Source organism: Ranitomeya variabilis, chromosome 2 (assembly GCF_051348905.1).
Source record: "Ranitomeya variabilis isolate aRanVar5 chromosome 2, aRanVar5.hap1, whole genome shotgun sequence".
In the NCBI taxonomy this organism is placed as follows: Eukaryota; Metazoa; Chordata; class Amphibia; order Anura; family Dendrobatidae; genus Ranitomeya; species Ranitomeya variabilis.
This window is the reverse complement of record NC_135233.1, coordinates 841,532,000-841,555,510: the sequence shown is the minus strand read 5'-3', so window position 1 is coordinate 841,555,510 and position 23,511 is coordinate 841,532,000. Positions and strand designations below refer to the sequence as shown.

General features: G+C 45.3%; 3 protein-coding genes across 3 annotated transcripts in view; all 3 read left to right on the top strand.

The window, feature by feature from the left end:
• LOC143803965 (5-hydroxytryptamine receptor 3A-like) overlaps positions 1-23,511 on the top strand; it is a 110,534-nt gene that overhangs the window by 50,030 nt on the left and 36,993 nt on the right. The gene's annotated exons all lie outside the window — the stretch shown is intronic.
• Positions 4,232-6,568, top strand: LOC143809962 (lamina-associated polypeptide 2, isoforms alpha/zeta-like). Its single transcript, XM_077292911.1, has 2 exons — positions 4,232-5,322; positions 5,398-6,568. Exons 1-2 carry the CDS (start codon positions 4,964-4,966, stop codon positions 6,170-6,172), a joined length of 1,134 nt encoding a protein of 377 aa, XP_077149026.1. The 5' UTR covers positions 4,232-4,963; the 3' UTR covers positions 6,173-6,568.
• Positions 17,561-19,897, top strand: LOC143809961 (lamina-associated polypeptide 2, isoforms alpha/zeta-like). The gene is made up of 2 exons (XM_077292910.1): positions 17,561-18,651; positions 18,727-19,897. Exons 1-2 carry the CDS (start codon positions 18,293-18,295, stop codon positions 19,499-19,501), a joined length of 1,134 nt encoding a protein of 377 aa, XP_077149025.1. The 5' UTR covers positions 17,561-18,292; the 3' UTR covers positions 19,502-19,897.

The following is a 23,511-nucleotide window of genomic DNA, read 5'->3' as shown; positions in this document are numbered from 1 at the left end:
GGATGCTGTGGTGGAGAGATTGCATCAGATCTGGGGGCAGGTGGTGGACAATTTGAGGTTGTCCCAGGAGAAGACTCAGCTTTTTGCTAACCGCCGTCGTCGTGTTGGTCCTCGTCTTCGTGTTGGGGACTTGGTGTGGTTGTCTTCTCGTTTTGTCCCTATGAGGGTCTCTTCTCCTAAGTTTAAGCCTCGGTTCATCGGCCCGTATAAGATATTGGAGATTCTTAACCCTGTTTCCTTCCGTTTGGACCTCCCTGCATCCTTTTCTATTCATAACGTTTTTCATCGGTCATTGTTGCGCAGGTATGAGGTACCGGTTGTGCCTTCCGTTGAGCCTCCTGCTCCGGTGTTGGTTGAGGGTGAGTTGGAGTACGTTGTGGAGAAAATCTTAGACTCTCGTGTTTCCAGACGGAGACTCCAGTATCTGGTCAAGTGGAAGGGATACGGCCAGGAGGATAATTCTTGGGTGAATGCATCTGATGTTCATGCCTCTGATCTGGTTCGTGCCTTTCATAGGGCCCATCCTGATCGCCCTGGTGGTTCGGGTGAGGGTTCGGTGCCCCCTCCTTGAGGGGGGGGTACTGTTGTGAATTTGGATTCTGGGCTCCCCCGGTGGCTACTGGTGGAATTGAACTGGTGTCTTCATCTTCTCTGTTCACCTGTTCCCATCAAGATGTGGGAGTCGCTATATAACCTTGCTGCTCTGTTAGTTGCTTGCCGGTCAACAATGTTATCAGAAGCCTCTCTGTGCTTGTTCCTGCTCCTAGACAACTACTAGATAAGTTGGACTCTTGTCCATGTTTGTTTTTGCATTTTTGTTCCAGTTCACAGCTGTAGTTTCGTTACTGTGTCTGGAAAGCTCTTGTGAACAGGAATTGCCACTCTGGTGTTATGAGTTAATGCCAGAGTTTTAAAGTAATTTCTGGATGGTGTTTTGATAGAGTTTTTTAGCTGACCATGAAAGTGTCCTTTCTGTCTTCTGCTATGTAGTAAGTGGACCTCAAATTTGCTAAACCTATTTTCATACTACGTTTGTTATTTCATCTTGATTCACCGCCAATACATGTGGGGGGCCTCTGTCTCCTTTCGGGGTATTTCTCTAGAGGTGAGCTAGGACTAATGTTTTCCTCTGCTAGCTTTATTTAGTCCTCCGGCTGGTGCTGGGCATCTAGAATCAACGTAGGCATGCTACCCGGCCACTGCTAGTTGTGCGTTAGGTTTAGTTCATGGTCAGCTCAGTTTCCATCTTCCAAGAGCTAGTTCCTATATATGCTGATGCTATGATCTCTTGCCATTGAGATCATGACAGGGAGAGTAATATTGCCCTTTCAGCTTGTGTGCCAGTCTTGACTCCTGGGTGTGCCACCTCTCTCTCTCATTCAGTGGGCCATAGAAAGGCTATTTTTTTGGGGTTTTTTTTAATATTATTTGGTTTCTAAAGTCTCCCTGAAAAAAAAAAAAAAACATACAAAAAACAGTGGGAGAGTAATATTGCCCTTTCAGCTTGTGTGCCAGTCTTGACTCCTGGGTGTGCCACCTCTCTCCCTTTCATTCAGTGGGCCATAGAAAGCCTATTTATTTTTTCCGTGATTTGTGTTCTAAATTCTACCTCAACACAAAAACACTACATCAATCAGTGGGAGAAAAATATTGGCCTCAGTCAGGGCTTGTGTGCCACTGCTGTGTGTGCTATCTCTCATTCAGTGGGCTATAGCAAGCCTATTTTTTTTTTTTTTTTTTAATATTATTTGGTTTCTAAAGTCTCCCTGAAAAAAAAAACAAAACCTAAAAAAACAGTGGGAGAGTAATATTGCCCTTTCAGCTTGTGTGCCAGTCTTGACTCCTGGGTGTGCCACCTCTCTCCCTCTCATTCAGTGGGCCATAGAAAGCCTATTTATTTTTTTTTTTAAATATTATTGGGTTTCTAAAGTCTCCCTTAAAAAACAAAAAATACATAAAAAAACAGTGGGAGAGTAATATTGCCCTTTCAGCTTGTGTGCCAGTCTTGACTCCTGGGTGTGCCACCTCTCTCTCTCATTCAGTGGGCCATAGAAAGGCTATTTTTTTTTTGGTTTTTTTTAATATTATTTGGTTTCTAAAGTCTCCCTGAAAAAAAAAAAAAAAACATAAAAAAACAGTGGGAGAGTAATATTGCCCTTTCAGCTTGTGTGCCAGTCTTGACTCCTGGGTGTGCCACCTCTCTCCCTTTCATTCAGTGGGCCATAGAAAGCCTATTTATTTTTTCCGTGATTTGTGTTCTAAATTCTACCTCAACACAAAAACACTACATCAATCAGTGGGAGAAAAATATTGGCCTCAGTCAGGGCTTGTGTGCCACTGCTGTGTGTGCTATCTCTCATTCAGTGGGCTATAGCAAGCCTATTTTTTTTTTTTTTTTTTAATATTATTTGGTTTCTAAAGTCTCCCTGAAAAAAAAAAAAAAAAACATACAAAAAACAGTGGGAGAGTAATATTGCCCTTTCAGCTTGTGTGCCAGTCTTGACTCCTGGGTGTGCCACCTCTCTCCCTTTCATTCAGTGGGCCATAGAAAGCCTATTTATTTTTTTTTTTAAATATTATTGGGTTTCTAAAGTCTCCCTTAAAAAACAAAAAATACATAAAAAAACAGTGGGAGAGTAATATTGCCCTTTCAGCTTGTGTGCCAGTCTTGACTCCTGGGTGTGCCACCTCTCTCTCTCATTCAGTGGGCCATAGAAAGGCTATTTTTGTTTTGGTTTTTTTAATATTATTTGGTTTCTAAAGTCTCCCTGAAAAAAAAAAAAAAAACATACAAAAAACAGTGGGAGAGTAATATTGCCCTTTCAGCTTGTGTGCCAGTCTTGACTCCTGGGTGTGCCACCTCTCTCCCTTTCATTCAGTGGGCCATAGAAAGCCTATATATTTTTTTAAAAAATATTATTGGGTTTCTAAAGTCTCCCTTAAAAAACAAAAAATACATAAAAAAACAGTGGGAGAGTAATATTGCCCTTTCAGCTTGTGTGCCAGTCTTGACTCCTGGGTGTGCCACCTCTCTCTCTCATTCAGTGGGCCATAGAAAGGCTATTTTTTTTTTTGTTTTTTTAATATTATTTGGTTTCTAAAGTCTCCCTGAAAAAAAAAAAAAAACATACAAAAAACAGTGGGAGAGTAATATTGCCCTTTCAGCTTGTGTGCCAGTCTTGACTCCTGGGTGTGCCACCTCTCTCCCTTTCATTCAGTGGGCCATAGAAAGCCTATTTATTTTTTTTTTTAAATATTATTGGGTTTCTAAAGTCTCCCTTAAAAAACAAAAAATACATAAAAAAACAGTGGGAGAGTAATATTGCCCTTTCAGCTTGTGTGCCAGTCTTGACTCCTGGGTGTGCCACCTCTCTCTCTCATTCAGTGGGCCATAGAAAGGCTATTTTTTTTTGGGTTTTTTTAATATTATTTGGTTTCTAAAGTCTCCCTGAAAAAAAAAAAAAAAACATACAAAAAACAGTGGGAGAGTAATATTGCCCTTTCAGCTTGTGTGCCAGTCTTGACTCCTGGGTGTGCCACCTCTCTCCCTTTCATTCAGTGGGCCATAGAAAGCCTATTTATTTTTTTTTTAAAATATTATTGGGTTTCTAAAGTCTCCCTTAAAAAACAAAAAATACATAAAAAAACAGTGGGAGATGTTGTGAATTTGGATTCTGGGCTCCCCCGGTGGCTACTGGTGGAATTGAACTGGTGTCTTCATCTTCTCTGTTCACCTGTTCCCATCAAGATGTGGGAGTCGCTATATAACCTTGCTGCTCTGTTAGTTGCTTGCCGGTCAACAATGTTATCAGAAGCCTCTCTGTGCTTGTTCCTGCTCCTAGACAACTACTAGATAAGTTGGACTCTTGTCCATGTTTGTTTTTGCATTTTTGTTCCAGTTCACAGCTGTAGTTTCGTTACTGTGTCTGGAAAGCTCTTGTGAACAGGAATTGCCACTCTGGTGTTATGAGTTAATGCCAGAGTTTTAAAGTAATTTCTGGATGGTGTTTTGATAGAGTTTTTTAGCTGACCATGAAAGTGTCCTTTCTGTCTTCTGCTATGTAGTAAGTGGACCTCAAATTTGCTAAACCTATTTTCCAGGTCACCACCTGACAGCACCATGGAGGACGTCCTTCTTATCCATAGTGGGACAGGAAACCACGAGAGTTTAAAAGGACCCTCCCCACTCCACCCTTCAGTGTTTTTTCCTGTCCCACTGTGGATAGGAACGACGAGAGATTCGCTGTCCCAGACAGAGAGTGTGGATCGGGGGGGCTCGGCCTCTCCCTTCCCACTGCGTGTCCTCTGTATTGCTGACACCCAATTAATCGGGTCCCTCAGCAGCACCAGTGCAGCGCTGCTCCTGGTGGATGGGTCGCTTCCCCCTGGGGGGGCTCTCGACCCGGGATGAAGCCCCCTGATGTACCTGCATATTCGTCCTGCAAGGACGCTCCCTCCGCAGGCGGATCTATCGGTATCAGGCATCTGAGAACGCTGAAGCAGCCGGAGACGCCGGCGGCGACTCACTTCCGGTTCACTGCTGCGGCGCGCGTCACTTCCGGGTCGCGGCCAGCAGCAGGGGCGATCATCCTCTTCACTCCTTGGTGAGGAGATCCGGGACATGAAAGCATGGATAAAAGAGGTATGTGCACGTGCATTAGGGCAGCAGCAGCAGGAGAAATGGAGGATTCAGTACCCGTAGCTGCAGCCAGCACGGAGGTAATGACTCAGGCACACGTCAGTCTCCTCTAGGAGGTATGCTCCCTACAGCCCCTACTAAAATTACCGTCTGCGGTCTTTTTATCTATTTTAGGGGCGTCCCTCATCCGGTGATAGGAAAGCTGGCAAGTCTAAAAAATGCCCTATATGTGCCACAAAGTTTTCCGTCTCATGGCAGAAGCCTCTCTGCGAGTCCTGCACGGCTCGTATTGTAGGAGAGGAGCAGGCCTCCCTACTTACAAGCATGAGAACCATGGTTAGAGAAGAAGTGCAGGCTTCGATCTCTAACTTATCTACTCCCCAATCAATCCAGTCTGATATCCAGGATCCTCCCAGGTCTAAGAAAAGGCAGAGGGAATCGGATCCGTCTTCAGAGGACAGTTTCTTTGAATCTGACATGGAGGAAGAGGAGTTGGACAGAGAAACTCCTCATAAGGGGAAGAAGTACCTATTTTCTTCTACTGATACTGATGAGCTCCTGGGGGCAGTAAGACAGACTATGCAGGTGGAAGAGCCTTCAACCACCCAGTCTATCCAGGACGAGATGTTCGGGGGCCTACGATCTCAGACATCAATGGTCTTCCCGGTTAATGCTCACATTCGGTAAGCCTCAGCCTCCGGTCACTCACAGGGCTCTCAGTTGATAACCGTTAACCCCTCCTTCACCTCTTCCCACAGCTCAATGATATTGGAGGAATGGGAAGAGGCAGAGAGAAGGATTTCTATCCCAAGAGACTTTAGACTTCGCCTCCCTTTTGACCATGAGGAGGTCAAGGACTGGGAGGATATACCGAAGATCGACATCCCCTTAGCAAAGGTGTCCAAAAGAACTGCTATTCCGTTCGAGGACTCCTCAAATTTAAAGGAGCCTATGGACAGGAAAGCCGATGGTCTCCTAAAGAGAGCATGGGAAAGTTCGGCTGCAGTGATCCGCACAAATATAGCAGCAACTTCTGTGGCGAGATCTATGCATCTGTGGCTGGACGATCTAAAAGAACAATTGTTAGCCAAGACTCCTAGGGAATCTCTCGTAAATGCTATCCCTTTATTAAAACTAGCAACGGGGTTTCTGGCAGATGCTACTGCAGAGTCTGTAAGATTCACTGCTAGGGGTCAGTCATTGTCAAATGCAGCTCGAAGGGCCATATGGTTAAAAAGTTGGTCCGGGGATGTCCACTCAAAGAACAAGTTATGTTCCATTCCCTTCTCAGGAGGCAGAGTCTTTGGGCCTATATTAGATGACATTCTGGAAAAGGCTTCTGATGAAAAGAAGGGGTTTCCAGAAGAGAAAAAGAAAAAATTCCAGCCCTTTCGCAGGCCCTATTACAGTCAGAGATCTGACTATAGGGGCAAAGGTAAACAAGGTAGATGGAGCTACCAGAAAGGGGGTGATAGAAACAAAAGTAGAGATCAGGGTTCCTCAAATCCTAGATCAGAGTACCGTAAAAAATGACGCCACCAGGATAGGGGGGCGGTTACTGAACTACCTGAGGGAGTGGGAAGAGATTACCAGAAGTCCATGGGTCCTGCAGGTTATATCTCAGGGATACAGGATAGAATTCGAATCCATTCCCCCAGAGAGATATTTCGTGTCCAACGTCCATCTCTCTTCAGTCTCCCCAATGTGGCTGGATGTTCAGGATCTCCTCCGGATGGGGGCGATATGTCCTGTTCCTCCTCATCAAATAGGGACGGGTCACTATTCGGGTCTTTTCTCTATAAAAAAACCATCAGGAGAATCCCGAACCATCATAAACCTCAAGCCTCTAAACAGATGGCTACAGTACAAGAGGTTCAAGATGGAATCCATCCGCTCCACAATTCCCCTACTAGGAAAGAACGTGGTAATGTGCACTTTAGATTTAAAGAGTGCATATTACCACGTTCCAATATTTCCACATCATCAAAGATATCTAAGGTTTGCGGTGGAAAAGGATGGGTCAATCTTCCACTATCAGTTCCGTTGCCTCCCATTTGGTTTAGCGTCGGCTCCAAGAGTTTTTACAAAACTCGTCATAGAAATCGTGGCTTATCTCAGACAACGGGATATCACGATAATCCCATATCTCGACGATTTCCTTTTAGTAGCAGACTCAGTGGCGCAACTCAATGTCGATTCCCAGTTGGTAATCTCCACACTGCAGAAACTAGGTTGGGTGTTGAACTGGGAAAAGTCACATCTAACTCCAAAATCAAGAAGACAGTTTCTGGGTGTAATACTAGATTCAAAGATCAGAAAGTCATTTCTTCCAGAGGGAAAGCAATCCGGCCTAATAGACAAGATTCGACGGTTCACAAGAAGTCGCGTGACAATAAGAGATGCAATGAAGATCCTTGGCATCATGACAGCCTGTATCCCATGTGTCAGCTGGAGTCAGTTCCATTCCCGTCAGTTACAAAAGTCGGTTCTGACATCATGGGACAGAAGACAGTCTTCGTTGGACAGGGAGTTCCTACTATCCCACCAGGTCAGACGGTCCCTACAGTGGTGGATGGTGTCGGAAAACCTCCAGAGGGGTGTCTCTTGGGTCCAGACTCCAGCAGTCACGGTGACAACGGACGCAAGCCAACAGGGTTGGGGTGGCCAGGTACTCGGAAGATACTTCCAGGGACAATGGAGCCTAGAAGACAGCAACAATTCATCAAACCACAGAGAGCTTCATGCGGTTTGGAAGGTCTTACGTTCAGCCCAGACCTTGTTAAAAAACAGACACCTAAAGGTCTTATCGGACAACGTTACAACGGTAGCTTTCCTTCGTCATCAGGGGGGTCCAAGGCATCCGAAACTACAGCTCCTGGCGGATCAGATTTTCGCCTGGGCAGAGAGATCGGTTCTCTCAATTTCAGCGGTCCACTTAGAAGGCTCAAGAAACCAGATCGCGGACTTCCTGAGCAGGAAAAAATTATCACCCACAGAATGGGAATTAAACAGCAGGGTTTTCGATACCCTGTGTCGACGCTGGGGAACGCCGGTTGTCGACCTATTCGCAACCAGAAGAAATGCAAAGGTAACAACATTTTATTCCCTGAACCCCCAGGAGAATCCGGCAGGGATAGATGCCCTCTCTCAGTCATGGAGCAGGGGTCTGTTGTATGCCTTTCCCCCTCTGGCCTTAGTACCAAGGATCCTCAGGAAGATATGCGAGGACAGAGCTCAGGTGATCTTGGTGGTTCCCTTCTGGCCCGGAAGAAGCTGGTTTCCTCTCCTAAGGAAACTAGCAGTAGACGACCCGTACCATCTTCCAGAGTTAAGGGACCTACTCTCCCAGGGTCCAGTCCTCCATCAGAACCCAGAAAATCTTCAATTAACTGCATGGATCCTGAACGGCAGATCCTAAAGGCAAAGGGCTTATCAGAAGATGTAATTTCTATCCTACTAGCAAGTAGAAAACCAGTCACCTCAAGGATATACCTTAAAATCTGGAGGACATTCTGCAGCTTTTGTGGAGATACAACAATCGACATTGATTGTCCTAACATACCCAAAATCCTTGACTTCCTACAACAGGGATTTAGGAAGGGGCTTAGTCCAAGTACCCTAAGGGTTCAAATTTCAGCCCTTAGCGTATTTTATGATACCTCCCTGGCTGCTCACCCATGGATCGCTCGATTCTCTAAGGCAGTTATGAGGTTAAAACCCGTAATTAGGAAAGTTACCCCTCCCTGGGACCTTAACTTAGTCCTTAATGAATTATGTAAAGAGCACTTCGATATAAAAAAAGATATAAGCGTCACCAATCTTACCCTAAAGGCAGTTTTCTTGGTAGCCATCACTTCGGCCAAAAGGTTGGGGGAACTTCAGGCTCTGTCCATTCAGAACCCCTATCTACAGGTATTTGACGATAGGCTGGTATTAAGGCTTGACCCGGGATTCCTTCCCAAGGTAGCTTCAGTCTCTAATATAAACCAGGAAGTCATACTTCCATCCTTTTGCCAATTCCCTAGAAATCACAAAGAATCTTTTTTTCATAATTTAGATGTTAGGGAAACGGTACTAAAATATTTGGATATGACTAGCGCTTGGAGGCGAGATAGCAATCTCTTCGTCCTTTACGGGGGTCCTAATAGGGGGAAAAAAGCCTCTAAGTCCACCATTGCTAGATGGATTAGATCCACTATCGGCATAGCTTATCAAGCACAGGGAAAGGATCCTCCAGAAGGCCTTAAAGCTCACTCATCCAGGGCTATGTCCGCATCCTGGGCAGAGAAAGGGGGGGCCTCGGTAGACCAAATTTGCAGGGCAGCATCTTGGTCTAATATTAGCACCTTTTCAAAACATTACAAACTTGACGTAGTCTCTTCCCAAGTGGCTTTCGGCAGAAAGGTGCTTCAGGCAGTAGTCCCACCCTAGAACAGGAAGTTTCCTTTGGTACTTCTCCATGGTGCTGTCAGGTGGTGACCTGGAAAACGGTAATTAGTCTTACCGATAATTGTATTTCCAGGAATCCATCCTGACAGCACAGTTAGTTCCCTCCCTAATGTAAATATGTGATATACTTATGTGGAGTAACATTTGTATTTAACTTGTTATGTTCGGAATAAATTTTCTGTTTGCATCCATCCAGATGTGTTACTTTGGAAGATCACTGAAGGGTGGAGTGGGGAGGGTCCTTTTAAACTCTCGTGGTTTCCTGTCCCACTATGGATAAGAAGGACGTCCTCCATGGTGCTGTCAGGATGGATTCCTGGAAATACAATTATCGGTAAGACTAATTACCGTTTTCATACTACGTTTGTTATTTCATCTTGATTCACCGCCAATACATGTGGGGGGCCTCTGTCTCCTTTCGGGGTATTTCTCTAGAGGTGAGCTAGGACTAATGTTTTCCTCTGCTAGCTTTATTTAGTCCTCCGGCTGGTGCTGGGCATCTAGAATCAACGTAGGCATGCTACCCGGCCACTGCTAGTTGTGCGTTAGGTTTAGTTCATGGTCAGCTCAGTTTCCATCTTCCAAGAGCTAGTTCCTATATATGCTGATGCTATGATCTCTTGCCATTGAGATCATGACAGTTTGACCGGCCCACTAAAGGGTTAAAATCCTTGGCTGAGAAAGGAGAGAAATAAGTAGTCTGCTGAAAATTTTTTTTTTTTTTTTTCTCTCTCCTTTGAATGGTTCTGTGTTCACCTGTTTGCAATGGATCTTCAGAGTGTAACTGCAGGTTTGAATAATCTCGCCACGAAGGTACAAAATTTGCAAGATTTTGTTTGTCATGCACCTGTATCTGAGCCGAGAATTCCTTTGCCGGAATTTTTCTCGGGGAATAGATCTGGGTTTCGGAATTTTCGAAATAATTGCAGGTTATTTTTGTCCCTGAAATCTCGCTCTGCCGGAGATCCTGCACAGCAGGTCAGGATTGTGATTTCCTTGCTCCGGGGCGACCCTCAAGACTGGGCTTTTTCATTGACACCAGGGGATCCTGCGTTGCTCAATGTGGATGCGTTTTTTCTGGCCTTGGGGTTGCTTTATGACGAACCTCATTTGGAGCTTCAGGCAGAAAAAACTTTGATGTCCCTATCTCAGGGGCAAGATGAAGCGGAAATTTACTGCCAAAGATTCCGTAAATGGTCTGTGCTTACTCAGTGGAATGAGTGCGCCCTGGCGGCGACTTTCAGAGAGGGTCTCTCTGATGCCATTAAGGATGTTATGGTGGGGTTCCCTGTGCCTGCGGGTCTGAATGAGTCCATGACAATGGCTATTCAGATCGATAGGCGTTTGCGGGAGCGCAAACCAGTGCACCATCTGGCGGTGTCCACTGAGAAATCGCCAGAGAGTATGCAGTGTGATAGAATTCTGTCCCGAAGCGAGCGGCAGAATTTTAGACGGAAAAATGGGTTGTGTTTCTATTGTGGTGATTCTACTCATGTTATATCAGCATGCTCTAAGCGCACTAAAAAGCTTGGTAAATCTGTTTCCATTTGCACCTTACCGTCTAAGTTTATTCTATCTGTGACCCTGATTTGCTCTTTGTCATCTATTACCACGGACGCCTATGTCGACTCTGGCGCCGCTTTGAGTCTTATGGATTGGTCCTTTGCCAAACGCTGTGGGTATGATTTAGAGCCTTTGGAGACTCCTATTCCTCTGAAGGGGATTGACTCCACCCCATTGGCTAATAATAAACCACAATACTGGACACAAGTGACTATGCGTATTAATCCGGATCACCAGGAGATCATTCGCTTTCTGGTGCTGTATAATCTACATGATGATTTGGTGCTAGGATTGCCTTGGCTGCAATCTCACAACCCAGTCCTCGACTGGAAAGCTATGTCTGTGTTGAGCTGGGGATGTAAGGGGGCTCATGGGGATGTACCTGTGGTTTCCATTTCATCATCTATTCCCTCTGAAATTCCTGAGTTCCTGTCTGACTATCGTGACGTCTTTGAAGAATCCAAGCTTGGTTCGTTACCTCCGCACCGAGAGTGCGATTGTGCCATAGATTTAATCCCGGGTAGTAAATACCCAAAGGGTCGTTTATTTAATCTGTCTGTACCTGAACATGCTGCTATGCGTGAATATATAAAGGAGTCCTTGGAAAAGGGACATATTCGTCCATCGTCATCTCCCTTAGGAGCCGGTTTTTTCTTTGTGTCAAAAAAAGACGGCTCTTTGAGACCATGTATTGATTATCGGCTTTTGAATAAAATCTCTGTTAAATATCAATACCCATTGCCGTTGCTGACTGATTTGTTTGCTCGCATAAAGGGGGCCAAGTGGTTCTCTAAGATTGACCTTCGTGGGGCGTATAATTTGGTGCGAATCAGGCAGGGGGATGAGTGGAAAACCGCATTTAATACGCCCGAGGGCCACTTTGAGTATTTAGTGATGCCTTTTGGTCTTTCAAATGCTCCGTCAGTTTTCCAGTCCTTTATGCATGATATTTTTCGCGATTATTTGGATAAATTTATGATTGTGTATCTGGATGATATTCTGATTTTTTCGGATGACTGGGACTCTCATGTCCAGCAAGTCAGGAGGGTTTTTCAGGTTTTGCGGTCTAATTCTTTGTGTGTGAAGGGTTCTAAGTGTGTTTTTGGGGTACAGAGGATTTCCTTTTTGGGATATATTTTTTCCCCCTCTTCCATTGAAATGGATCCTGTCAAGGTTCAAGCTATTTGTGATTGGACGCAGCCCTCTTCTCTTAAGAGTCTTCAGAAATTTTTGGGCTTTGCTAACTTTTATCGTCGATTTATTGCTGGTTTTTCGGATATTGCTAAGCCATTGACCGATTTGACTAAGAAGGGTGCTGATGTTGCTGATTGGTCCCCTGATGCTGTGGAGGCCTTTCGGGAGCTTAAGCGCCGTTTTTCCTCTGCCCCTGTGTTGCGTCAGCCTGATGTTGCTCTACCTTTTCAGGTTGAGGTCGACGCTTCTGAGATCGGAGCTGGGGCAGTGTTGTCGCAGAAAAGTTCTGACTGCTCCGTGATGAGGCCTTGTGCCTTCTTTTCCCGTAAATTTTCGCCCGCTGAGCGGAATTATGATGTTGGGAATCGGGAGCTTTTGGCCATGAAGTGGGCTTTTGAGGAGTGGCGCCATTGGCTTGAGGGGGCCAGACATCAGGTGGTGGTATTGACTGACCACAAAAATTTGGTTTATCTTGAGACCGCCAGGCGCCTGAATCCTAGACAGGCGCGCTGGTCATTATTTTTCTCTCGGTTTAATTTTGTGGTGTCATACCTACCGGGTTCTAAGAATGTTAAGGCGGATGCCCTTTCTAGGAGTTTTGAGCCTGACTCGCCTGGTAACTCTGAGCCCACAGGTATCCTTAAGGATGGAGTGGTATTGTCAGCCGTTTCTCCAGACCTGCGGCGGGCCTTGCAGGAGTTTCAGGCGGATAGACCTGATCGTTGCCCACCTGATAAACTGTTTGTTCCTGATGATTGGACCAGTAGAGTCATCTCTGAGGTTCATTCTTCTGCGTTGGCAGGTCATCCTGGCATTTTTGGTACCAGGGATTTGGTGGCAAGGTCCTTCTGGTGGCCTTCCCTGTCACGAGATGTGCGAGGCTTTGTGCAGTCTTGTGACGTTTGTGCTCGGGCCAAGCCTTGTTGTTCTCGGGCTAGTGGATTGTTGTTGCCCTTGCCTATTCCTAAGAGGCCTTGGACGCACATCTCGATGGATTTTATTTCAGATCTGCCTGTTTCTCAGAAGATGTCTGTCATCTGGGTGGTGTGTGACCGTTTCTCTAAGATGGTCCATTTGGTTCCTCTGCCCAAGTTGCCTTCTTCTTCCGAGTTGGTTCCTCTGTTTTTTCAAAATGTTGTTCGTTTGCATGGTATTCCTGAGAATATCGTTTCTGACAGAGGGACCCAATTCGTGTCTAGATTTTGGCGGGCATTCTGTGCTAGGATGGGCATAGATTTATCTTTTTCGTCCGCTTTCCATCCTCAGACTAATGGCCAGACTGAGCGGATTAATCAGACCCTGGAGACATATCTGAGGTGTTTTGTGTCTGCTGACCAGGATGATTGGGTTGCTTTTTTGCCATTGGCGGAGTTCGCTCTCAATAATCGGGCCAGCTCTGCCACTTTGGTGTCCCCGTTTTTCTGTAATTCGGGGTTTCATCCTCGATTTTCCTCTGGTCAGGTGGAATCTTCGGATTGTCCTGGAGTGGATGCTGTGGTGGAGAGATTGCATCAGATCTGGGGGCAGGTGGTGGACAATTTGAGGTTGTCCCAGGAGAAGACTCAGCTTTTTGCTAACCGCCGTCGTCGTGTTGGTCCTCGTCTTCGTGTTGGGGACTTGGTGTGGTTGTCTTCTCGTTTTGTCCCTATGAGGGTCTCTTCTCCTAAGTTTAAGCCTCGGTTCATCGGCCCGTATAAGATATTGGAGATTCTTAACCCTGTTTCCTTCCGTTTGGACCTCCCTGCATCCTTTTCTATTCATAACGTTTTTCATCGGTCATTGTTGCGCAGGTATGAGGTACCGGTTGTGCCTTCCGTTGAGCCTCCTGCTCCGGTGTTGGTTGAGGGTGAGTTGGAGTACGTTGTGGAGAAAATCTTAGACTCTCGTGTTTCCAGACGGAGACTCCAGTATCTGGTCAAGTGGAAGGGATACGGCCAGGAGGATAATTCTTGGGTGAATGCATCTGATGTTCATGCCTCTGATCTGGTTCGTGCCTTTCATAGGGCCCATCCTGATCGCCCTGGTGGTTCGGGTGAGGGTTCGGTGCCCCCTCCTTGAGGGGGGGGTACTGTTGTGAATTTGGATTCTGGGCTCCCCCGGTGGCTACTGGTGGAATTGAACTGGTGTCTTCATCTTCTCTGTTCACCTGTTCCCATCAAGATGTGGGAGTCGCTATATAACCTTGCTGCTCTGTTAGTTGCTTGCCGGTCAACAATGTTATCAGAAGCCTCTCTGTGCTTGTTCCTGCTCCTAGACAACTACTAGATAAGTTGGACTCTTGTCCATGTTTGTTTTTGCATTTTTGTTCCAGTTCACAGCTGTAGTTTCGTTACTGTGTCTGGAAAGCTCTTGTGAACAGGAATTGCCACTCTGGTGTTATGAGTTAATGCCAGAGTTTTAAAGTAATTTCTGGATGGTGTTTTGATAGAGTTTTTTAGCTGACCATGAAAGTGTCCTTTCTGTCTTCTGCTATGTAGTAAGTGGACCTCAAATTTGCTAAACCTATTTTCATACTACGTTTGTTATTTCATCTTGATTCACCGCCAATACATGTGGGGGGCCTCTGTCTCCTTTCGGGGTATTTCTCTAGAGGTGAGCTAGGACTAATGTTTTCCTCTGCTAGCTTTATTTAGTCCTCCGGCTGGTGCTGGGCATCTAGAATCAACGTAGGCATGCTACCCGGCCACTGCTAGTTGTGCGTTAGGTTTAGTTCATGGTCAGCTCAGTTTCCATCTTCCAAGAGCTAGTTCCTATATATGCTGATGCTATGATCTCTTGCCATTGAGATCATGACAGGGAGAGTAATATTGCCCTTTCAGCTTGTGTGCCAGTCTTGACTCCTGGGTGTGCCACCTCTCTCTCTCATTCAGTGGGCCATAGAAAGGCTATTTTTTTGGGGTTTTTTTTAATATTATTTGGTTTCTAAAGTCTCCCTGAAAAAAAAAAAAAAACATACAAAAAACAGTGGGAGAGTAATATTGCCCTTTCAGCTTGTGTGCCAGTCTTGACTCCTGGGTGTGCCACCTCTCTCCCTTTCATTCAGTGGGCCATAGAAAGCCTATTTATTTTTTCCGTGATTTGTGTTCTAAATTCTACCTCAACACAAAAACACTACATCAATCAGTGGGAGAAAAATATTGGCCTCAGTCAGGGCTTGTGTGCCACTGCTGTGTGTGCTATCTCTCATTCAGTGGGCTATAGCAAGCCTATTTTTTTTTTTTTTTTTTAATATTATTTGGTTTCTAAAGTCTCCCTGAAAAAAAAAACAAAACCTAAAAAAACAGTGGGAGAGTAATATTGCCCTTTCAGCTTGTGTGCCAGTCTTGACTCCTGGGTGTGCCACCTCTCTCCCTCTCATTCAGTGGGCCATAGAAAGCCTATTTATTTTTTTTTTTAAATATTATTGGGTTTCTAAAGTCTCCCTTAAAAAACAAAAAATACATAAAAAAACAGTGGGAGAGTAATATTGCCCTTTCAGCTTGTGTGCCAGTCTTGACTCCTGGGTGTGCCACCTCTCTCTCTCATTCAGTGGGCCATAGAAAGGCTATTTTTTTTTTGGTTTTTTTAATATTATTTGGTTTCTAAAGTCTCCCTGAAAAAAAAAAAAAAAACATAAAAAAACAGTGGGAGAGTAATATTGCCCTTTCAGCTTGTGTGCCAGTCTTGACTCCTGGGTGTGCCACCTCTCTCCCTTTCATTCAGTGGGCCATAGAAAGCCTATTTATTTTTTCCGTGATTTGTGTTCTAAATTCTACCTCAACACAAAAACACTACATCAATCAGTGGGAGAAAAATATTGGCCTCAGTCAGGGCTTGTGTGCCACTGCTGTGTGTGCTATCTCTCATTCAGTGGGCTATAGCAAGCCTATTTTTTTTTTTTTTTTTTAATATTATTTGGTTTCTAAAGTCTCCCTGAAAAAAAAAAAAAAAACATACAAAAAACAGTGGGAGAGTAATATTGCCCTTTCAGCTTGTGTGCCAGTCTTGACTCCTGGGTGTGCCACCTCTCTCCCTTTCATTCAGTGGGCCATAGAAAGCCTATTTATTTTTTTTTTTAAATATTATTGGGTTTCTAAAGTCTCCCTTAAAAAACAAAAAATACATAAAAAAACAGTGGGAGAGTAATATTGCCCTTTCAGCTTGTGTGCCAGTCTTGACTCCTGGGTGTGCCACCTCTCTCTCTCATTCAGTGGGCCATAGAAAGGCTATTTTTGTTTTGGTTTTTTTAATATTATTTGGTTTCTAAAGTCTCCCTGAAAAAAAAAAAAAAAACATACAAAAAACAGTGGGAGAGTAATATTGCCCTTTCAGCTTGTGTGCCAGTCTTGACTCCTGGGTGTGCCACCTCTCTCCCTTTCATTCAGTGGGCCATAGAAAGCCTATATATTTTTTTAAAAAATATTATTGGGTTTCTAAAGTCTCCCTTAAAAAACAAAAAATACATAAAAAAACAGTGGGAGAGTAATATTGCCCTTTCAGCTTGTGTGCCAGTCTTGACTCCTGGGTGTGCCACCTCTCTCTCTCATTCAGTGGGCCATAGAAAGGCTATTTTTTTTTTTGTTTTTTTAATATTATTTGGTTTCTAAAGTCTCCCTGAAAAAAAAAAAAAAACATACAAAAAACAGTGGGAGAGTAATATTGCCCTTTCAGCTTGTGTGCCAGTCTTGACTCCTGGGTGTGCCACCTCTCTCCCTTTCATTCAGTGGGCCATAGAAAGCCTATTTATTTTTTTTTTTAAATATTATTGGGTTTCTAAAGTCTCCCTTAAAAAACAAAAAATACATAAAAAAACAGTGGGAGAGTAATATTGCCCTTTCAGCTTGTGTGCCAGTCTTGACTCCTGGGTGTGCCACCTCTCTCTCTCATTCAGTGGGCCATAGAAAGGCTATTTTTTTTTTGGTTTTTTTAATATTATTTGGTTTCTAAAGTCTCCCTGAAAAAAAAAAAAAAACATACAAAAAACAGTGGGAGAGTAATATTGCCCTTTCAGCTTGTGTGCCAGTCTTGACTCCTGGGTGTGCCACCTCTCTCCCTTTCATTCAGTGGGCCATAGAAAGCCTATTTATTTATTTTTTTAAATATTATTGGGTTTCTAAAGTCTCCCTTAAAAAACAAAAAATACATAAAAAAACAGTGGGAGATGTTGTGAATTTGGATTCTGGGCTCCCCCGGTGGCTACTGGTGGAATTGAACTGGTGTCTTCATCTTCTCTGTTCACCTGTTCCCATCAAGATGTGGGAGTCGCTATATAACCTTGCTGCTCTGTTAGTTGCTTGCCGGTCAACAATGTTATCAGAAGCCTCTCTGTGCTTGTTCCTGCTCCTAGACAACTACTAGATAAGTTGGACTCTTGTCCATGTTTGTTTTTGCATTTTTGTTCCAGTTCACAGCTGTAGTTTCGTTACTGTGTCTGGAAAGCTCTTGTGAACAGGAATTGCCACTCTGGTGTTATGAGTTAATGCCAGAGTTTTAAAGTAATTTCTGGATGGTGTTTTGATAGAGTTTTTTAGCTGACCATGAAAGTGTCCTTTCTGTCTTCTGCTATGTAGTAAGTGGACCTCAAATTTGCTAAACCTATTTTCCAGGTCACCACCTGACAGCACCATGGAGGACGTCCTTCTTATCCATAGTGGGACAGGAAACCACGAGAGTTTAAAAGGACCCTCCCCACTCCACCCTTCAGTGTTTTTTCCTGTCCCACTGTGGATAGGAACGACGAGAGATTCGCTGTCCCAGACAGAGAGTGTGGATCGGGGGGGCTCGGCCTCTCCCTTCCCACTGCGTGTCCTCTGTATTGCTGACACCCAATTAATCGGGTCCCTCAGCAGCACCAGTGCAGCGCTGCTCCTGGTGGATGGGTCGCTTCCCCCTGGGGGGGCTCTCGACCCGGGATGAAGCCCCCTGATGTACCTGCATATTCGTCCTGCAAGGACGCTCCCTCCGCAGGCGGATCTATCGGTATCAGGCATCTGAGAACGCTGAAGCAGCCGGAGACGCCGGCGGCGACTCACTTCCGGTTCACTGCTGCGGCGCGCGTCACTTCCGGGTCGCGGCCAGCAGCAGGGGCGATCATCCTCTTCACTCCTTGGTGAGGAGATCCGGGACATGAAAGCATGGATAAAAGAGGTATGTGCACGTGCATTAGGGCAGCAGCAGCAGGAGAAATGGAGGATTCAGTACCCGTAGCTGCAGCCAGCACGGAGGTAATGACTCAGGCACACGTCAGTCTCCTCTAGGAGGTATGCTCCCTACAGCCCCTACTAAAATTACCGTCTGCGGTCTTTTTATCTATTTTAGGGGCGTCCCTCATCCGGTGATAGGAAAGCTGGCAAGTCTAAAAAATGCCCTATATGTGCCACAAAGTTTTCCGTCTCATGGCAGAAGCCTCTCTGCGAGTCCTGCACGGCTCGTATTGTAGGAGAGGAGCAGGCCTCCCTACTTACAAGCATGAGAACCATGGTTAGAGAAGAAGTGCAGGCTTCGATCTCTAACTTATCTACTCCCCAATCAATCCAGTCTGATATCCAGGATCCTCCCAGGTCTAAGAAAAGGCAGAGGGAATCGGATCCGTCTTCAGAGGACAGTTTCTTTGAATCTGACATGGAGGAAGAGGAGTTGGACAGAGAAACTCCTCATAAGGGGAAGAAGTACCTATTTTCTTCTACTGATACTGATGAGCTCCTGGGGGCAGTAAGACAGACTATGCAGGTGGAAGAGCCTTCAACCACCCAGTCTATCCAGGACGAGATGTTCGGGGGCCTACGATCTCAGACATCAATGGTCTTCCCGGTTAATGCTCACATTCGGTAAGCCTCAGCCTCCGGTCACTCACAGGGCTCTCAGTTGATAACCGTTAACCCCTCCTTCACCTCTTCCCACAGCTCAATGATATTGGAGGAATGGGAAGAGGCAGAGAGAAGGATTTCTATCCCAAGAGACTTTAGACTTCGCCTCCCTTTTGACCATGAGGAGGTCAAGGACTGGGAGGATATACCGAAGATCGACATCCCCTTAGCAAAGGTGTCCAAAAGAACTGCTATTCCGTTCGAGGACTCCTCAAATTTAAAGGAGCCTATGGACAGGAAAGCCGATGGTCTCCTAAAGAGAGCATGGGAAAGTTCGGCTGCAGTGATCCGCACAAATATAGCAGCAACTTCTGTGGCGAGATCTATGCATCTGTGGCTGGACGATCTAAAAGAACAATTGTTAGCCAAGACTCCTAGGGAATCTCTCGTAAATGCTATCCCTTTATTAAAACTAGCAACGGGGTTTCTGGCAGATGCTACTGCAGAGTCTGTAAGATTCACTGCTAGGGGTCAGTCATTGTCAAATGCAGCTCGAAGGGCCATATGGTTAAAAAGTTGGTCCGGGGATGTCCACTCAAAGAACAAGTTATGTTCCATTCCCTTCTCAGGAGGCAGAGTCTTTGGGCCTATATTAGATGACATTCTGGAAAAGGCTTCTGATGAAAAGAAGGGGTTTCCAGAAGAGAAAAAGAAAAAATTCCAGCCCTTTCGCAGGCCCTATTACAGTCAGAGATCTGACTATAGGGGCAAAGGTAAACAAGGTAGATGGAGCTACCAGAAAGGGGGTGATAGAAACAAAAGTAGAGATCAGGGTTCCTCAAATCCTAGATCAGAGTACCGTAAAAAATGACGCCACCAGGATAGGGGGGCGGTTACTGAACTACCTGAGGGAGTGGGAAGAGATTACCAGAAGTCCATGGGTCCTGCAGGTTATATCTCAGGGATACAGGATAGAATTCGAATCCATTCCCCCAGAGAGATATTTCGTGTCCAACGTCCATCTCTCTTCAGTCTCCCCAATGTGGCTGGATGTTCAGGATCTCCTCCGGATGGGGGCGATATGTCCTGTTCCTCCTCATCAAATAGGGACGGGTCACTATTCGGGTCTTTTCTCTATAAAAAAACCATCAGGAGAATCCCGAACCATCATAAACCTCAAGCCTCTAAACAGATGGCTACAGTACAAGAGGTTCAAGATGGAATCCATCCGCTCCACAATTCCCCTACTAGGAAAGAACGTGGTAATGTGCACTTTAGACTTAAAGAGTGCATATTACCACGTTCCAATATTTCCACATCATCAAAGATATCTAAGGTTTGCGGTGGAAAAGGATGGGTCAATCTTCCACTATCAGTTCCGTTGCCTCCCATTTGGTTTAGCGTCGGCTCCAAGAGTTTTTACAAAACTCGTCATAGAAATCGTGGCTTATCTCAGACAACGGGATATCACGATAATCCCATATCTCGACGATTTCCTTTTAGTAGCAGACTCAGTGGCGCAACTCAATGTCGATTCCCAGTTGGTAATCTCCACACTGCAGAAACTAGGTTGGGTGTTGAACTGGGAAAAGTCACATCTAACTCCAAAATCAAGAAGACAGTTTCTGGGTGTAATACTAGATTCAAAGATCAGAAAGTCATTTCTTCCAGAGGGAAAGCAATCCGGCCTAATAGACAAGATTCGACGGTTCACAAGAAGTCGCGTGACAATAAGAGATGCAATGAAGATCCTTGGCATCATGACAGCCTGTATCCCATGTGTCAGCTGGAGTCAGTTCCATTCCCGTCAGTTACAAAAGTCGGTTCTGACATCATGGGACAGAAGACAGTCTTCGTTGGACAGGGAGTTCCTACTATCCCACCAGGTCAGACGGTCCCTACAGTGGTGGATGGTGTCGGAAAACCTCCAGAGGGGTGTCTCTTGGGTCCAGACTCCAGCAGTCACGGTGACAACGGACGCAAGCCAACAGGGTTGGGGTGGCCAGGTACTCGGAAGATACTTCCAGGGACAATGGAGCCTAGAAGACAGCAACAATTCATCAAACCACAGAGAGCTTCATGCGGTTTGGAAGGTCTTACGTTCAGCCCAGACCTTGTTAAAAAACAGACACCTAAAGGTCTTATCGGACAACGTTACAACGGTAGCTTTCCTTCGTCATCAGGGGGGTCCAAGGCATCCGAAACTACAGCTCCTGGCGGATCAGATTTTCGCCTGGGCAGAGAGATCGGTTCTCTCAATTTCAGCGGTCCACTTAGAAGGCTCAAGAAACCAGATCGCGGACTTCCTGAGCAGGAAAAAATTATCACCCACAGAATGGGAATTAAACAGCAGGGTTTTCGATACCCTGTGTCGACGCTGGGGAACGCCGGTTGTCGACCTATTCGCAACCAGAAGAAATGCAAAGGTAACAACATTTTATTCCCTGAACCCCCAGGAGAATCCGGCAGGGATAGATGCCCTCTCTCAGTCATGGAACAGGGGTCTGTTGTATGCCTTTCCCCCTCTGGCCTTAGTACCAAGGATCCTCAGGAAGATATGCGAGGACAGAGCTCAGGTGATCTTGGTGGTTCCCTTCTGGCCCGGAAGAAGCTGGTTTCCTCTCCTAAGGAAACTAGCAGTAGACGACCCGTACCATCTTCCAGAGTTAAGGGACCTACTCTCCCAGGGTCCAGTCCTCCATCAGAACCCAGAAAATCTTCAATTAACTGCATGGATCCTGAACGGCAGATCCTAAAGGCAAAGGGCTTATCAGAAGATGTAATTTCTATCCTACTAGCAAGTAGAAAACCAGTCACCTCAAGGATATACCTTAAAATCTGGAGGACATTCTGCAGCTTTTGTGGAGATACAACAATCGACATTGATTGTCCTAACATACCCAAAATCCTTGACTTCCTACAACAGGGATTTAGGAAGGGGCTTAGTCCAAGTACCCTAAGGGTTCAAATTTCAGCCCTTAGCGTATTTTATGATACCTCCCTGGCTGCTCACCCATGGATCGCTCGATTCTCTAAGGCAGTTATGAGGTTAAAACCCGTAATTAGGAAAGTTACCCCTCCCTGGGACCTTAACTTAGTCCTTAATGAATTATGTAAAGAGCACTTCGATATAAAAAAAGATATAAGCGTCACCAATCTTACCCTAAAGGCAGTTTTCTTGGTAGCCATCACTTCGGCCAAAAGGTTGGGGGAACTTCAGGCTCTGTCCATTCAGAACCCCTATCTACAGGTATTTGACGATAGGCTGGTATTAAGGCTTGACCCGGGATTCCTTCCCAAGGTAGCTTCAGTCTCTAATATAAACCAGGAAGTCATACTTCCATCCTTTTGCCAATTCCCTAGAAATCACAAAGAATCTTTTTTTCATAATTTAGATGTTAGGGAAACGGTACTAAAATATTTGGATATGACTAGCGCTTGGAGGCGAGATAGCAATCTCTTCGTCCTTTACGGGGGTCCTAATAGGGGGAAAAAAGCCTCTAAGTCCACCATTGCTAGATGGATTAGATCCACTATCGGCATAGCTTATCAAGCACAGGGAAAGGATCCTCCAGAAGGCCTTAAAGCTCACTCATCCAGGGCTATGTCCGCATCCTGGGCAGAGAAAGGGGGGGCCTCGGTAGACCAAATTTGCAGGGCAGCATCTTGGTCTAATATTAGCACCTTTTCAAAACATTACAAACTTGACGTAGTCTCTTCCCAAGTGGCTTTCGGCAGAAAGGTGCTTCAGGCAGTAGTCCCACCCTAGAACAGGAAGTTTCCTTTGGTACTTCTCCATGGTGCTGTCAGGTGGTGACCTGGAAAACGGTAATTAGTCTTACCGATAATTGTATTTCCAGGAATCCATCCTGACAGCACAGTTAGTTCCCTCCCTAATGTAAATATGTGATATACTTATGTGGAGTAACATTTGTATTTAACTTGTTATGTTCGGAATAAATTTTCTGTTTGCATCCATCCAGATGTGTTACTTTGGAAGATCACTGAAGGGTGGAGTGGGGAGGGTCCTTTTAAACTCTCGTGGTTTCCTGTCCCACTATGGATAAGAAGGACGTCCTCCATGGTGCTGTCAGGATGGATTCCTGGAAATACAATTATCGGTAAGACTAATTACCGTTTTCATACTACGTTTGTTATTTCATCTTGATTCACCGCCAATACATGTGGGGGGCCTCTGTCTCCTTTCGGGGTATTTCTCTAGAGGTGAGCTAGGACTAATGTTTTCCTCTGCTAGCTTTATTTAGTCCTCCGGCTGGTGCTGGGCATCTAGAATCAACGTAGGCATGCTACCCGGCCACTGCTAGTTGTGCGTTAGGTTTAGTTCATGGTCAGCTCAGTTTCCATCTTCCAAGAGCTAGTTCCTATATATGCTGATGCTATGATCTCTTGCCATTGAGATCATGACAGTTTGACCGGCCCACTAAAGGGTTAAAATCCTTGGCTGAGAAAGGAGAGAAATAAGTAGTCTGCTGAAATTTTTTTTTTTTTTTTTTCTCTCTCCTTTGAATGGTTCTGTGTTCACCTGTTTGCAATGGATCTTCAGAGTGTAACTGCAGGTTTGAATAATCTCGCCACGAAGGTACAAAATTTGCAAGATTTTGTTTGTCATGCACCTGTATCTGAGCCGAGAATTCCTTTGCCGGAATTTTTCTCGGGGAATAGATCTGGGTTTCGGAATTTTCGAAATAATTGCAGGTTATTTTTGTCCCTGAAATCTCGCTCTGCCGGAGATCCTGCACAGCAGGTCAGGATTGTGATTTCCTTGCTCCGGGGCGACCCTCAAGACTGGGCTTTTTCATTGACACCAGGGGATCCTGCGTTGCTCAATGTGGATGCGTTTTTTCTGGCCTTGGGGTTGCT

Excerpts from the sequence above, each read along its gene's own strand:
- LOC143809962 (XM_077292911.1), top strand. The coding sequence starts at position 4,964 with ATGAGAACCATGGTTAGAGAAGAAGTGCAGGCTTCGATCTCTAACTTA. Across the intron at positions 5,323-5,397 it reads CCGGTTAATGCTCACATTCG|CTCAATGATATTGGAGGAAT; the intron begins GTAAGCCTCAGC and ends CTCTTCCCACAG.
- LOC143809961 (XM_077292910.1), top strand. The coding sequence starts at position 18,293 with ATGAGAACCATGGTTAGAGAAGAAGTGCAGGCTTCGATCTCTAACTTA. Across the intron at positions 18,652-18,726 it reads CCGGTTAATGCTCACATTCG|CTCAATGATATTGGAGGAAT; the intron begins GTAAGCCTCAGC and ends CTCTTCCCACAG.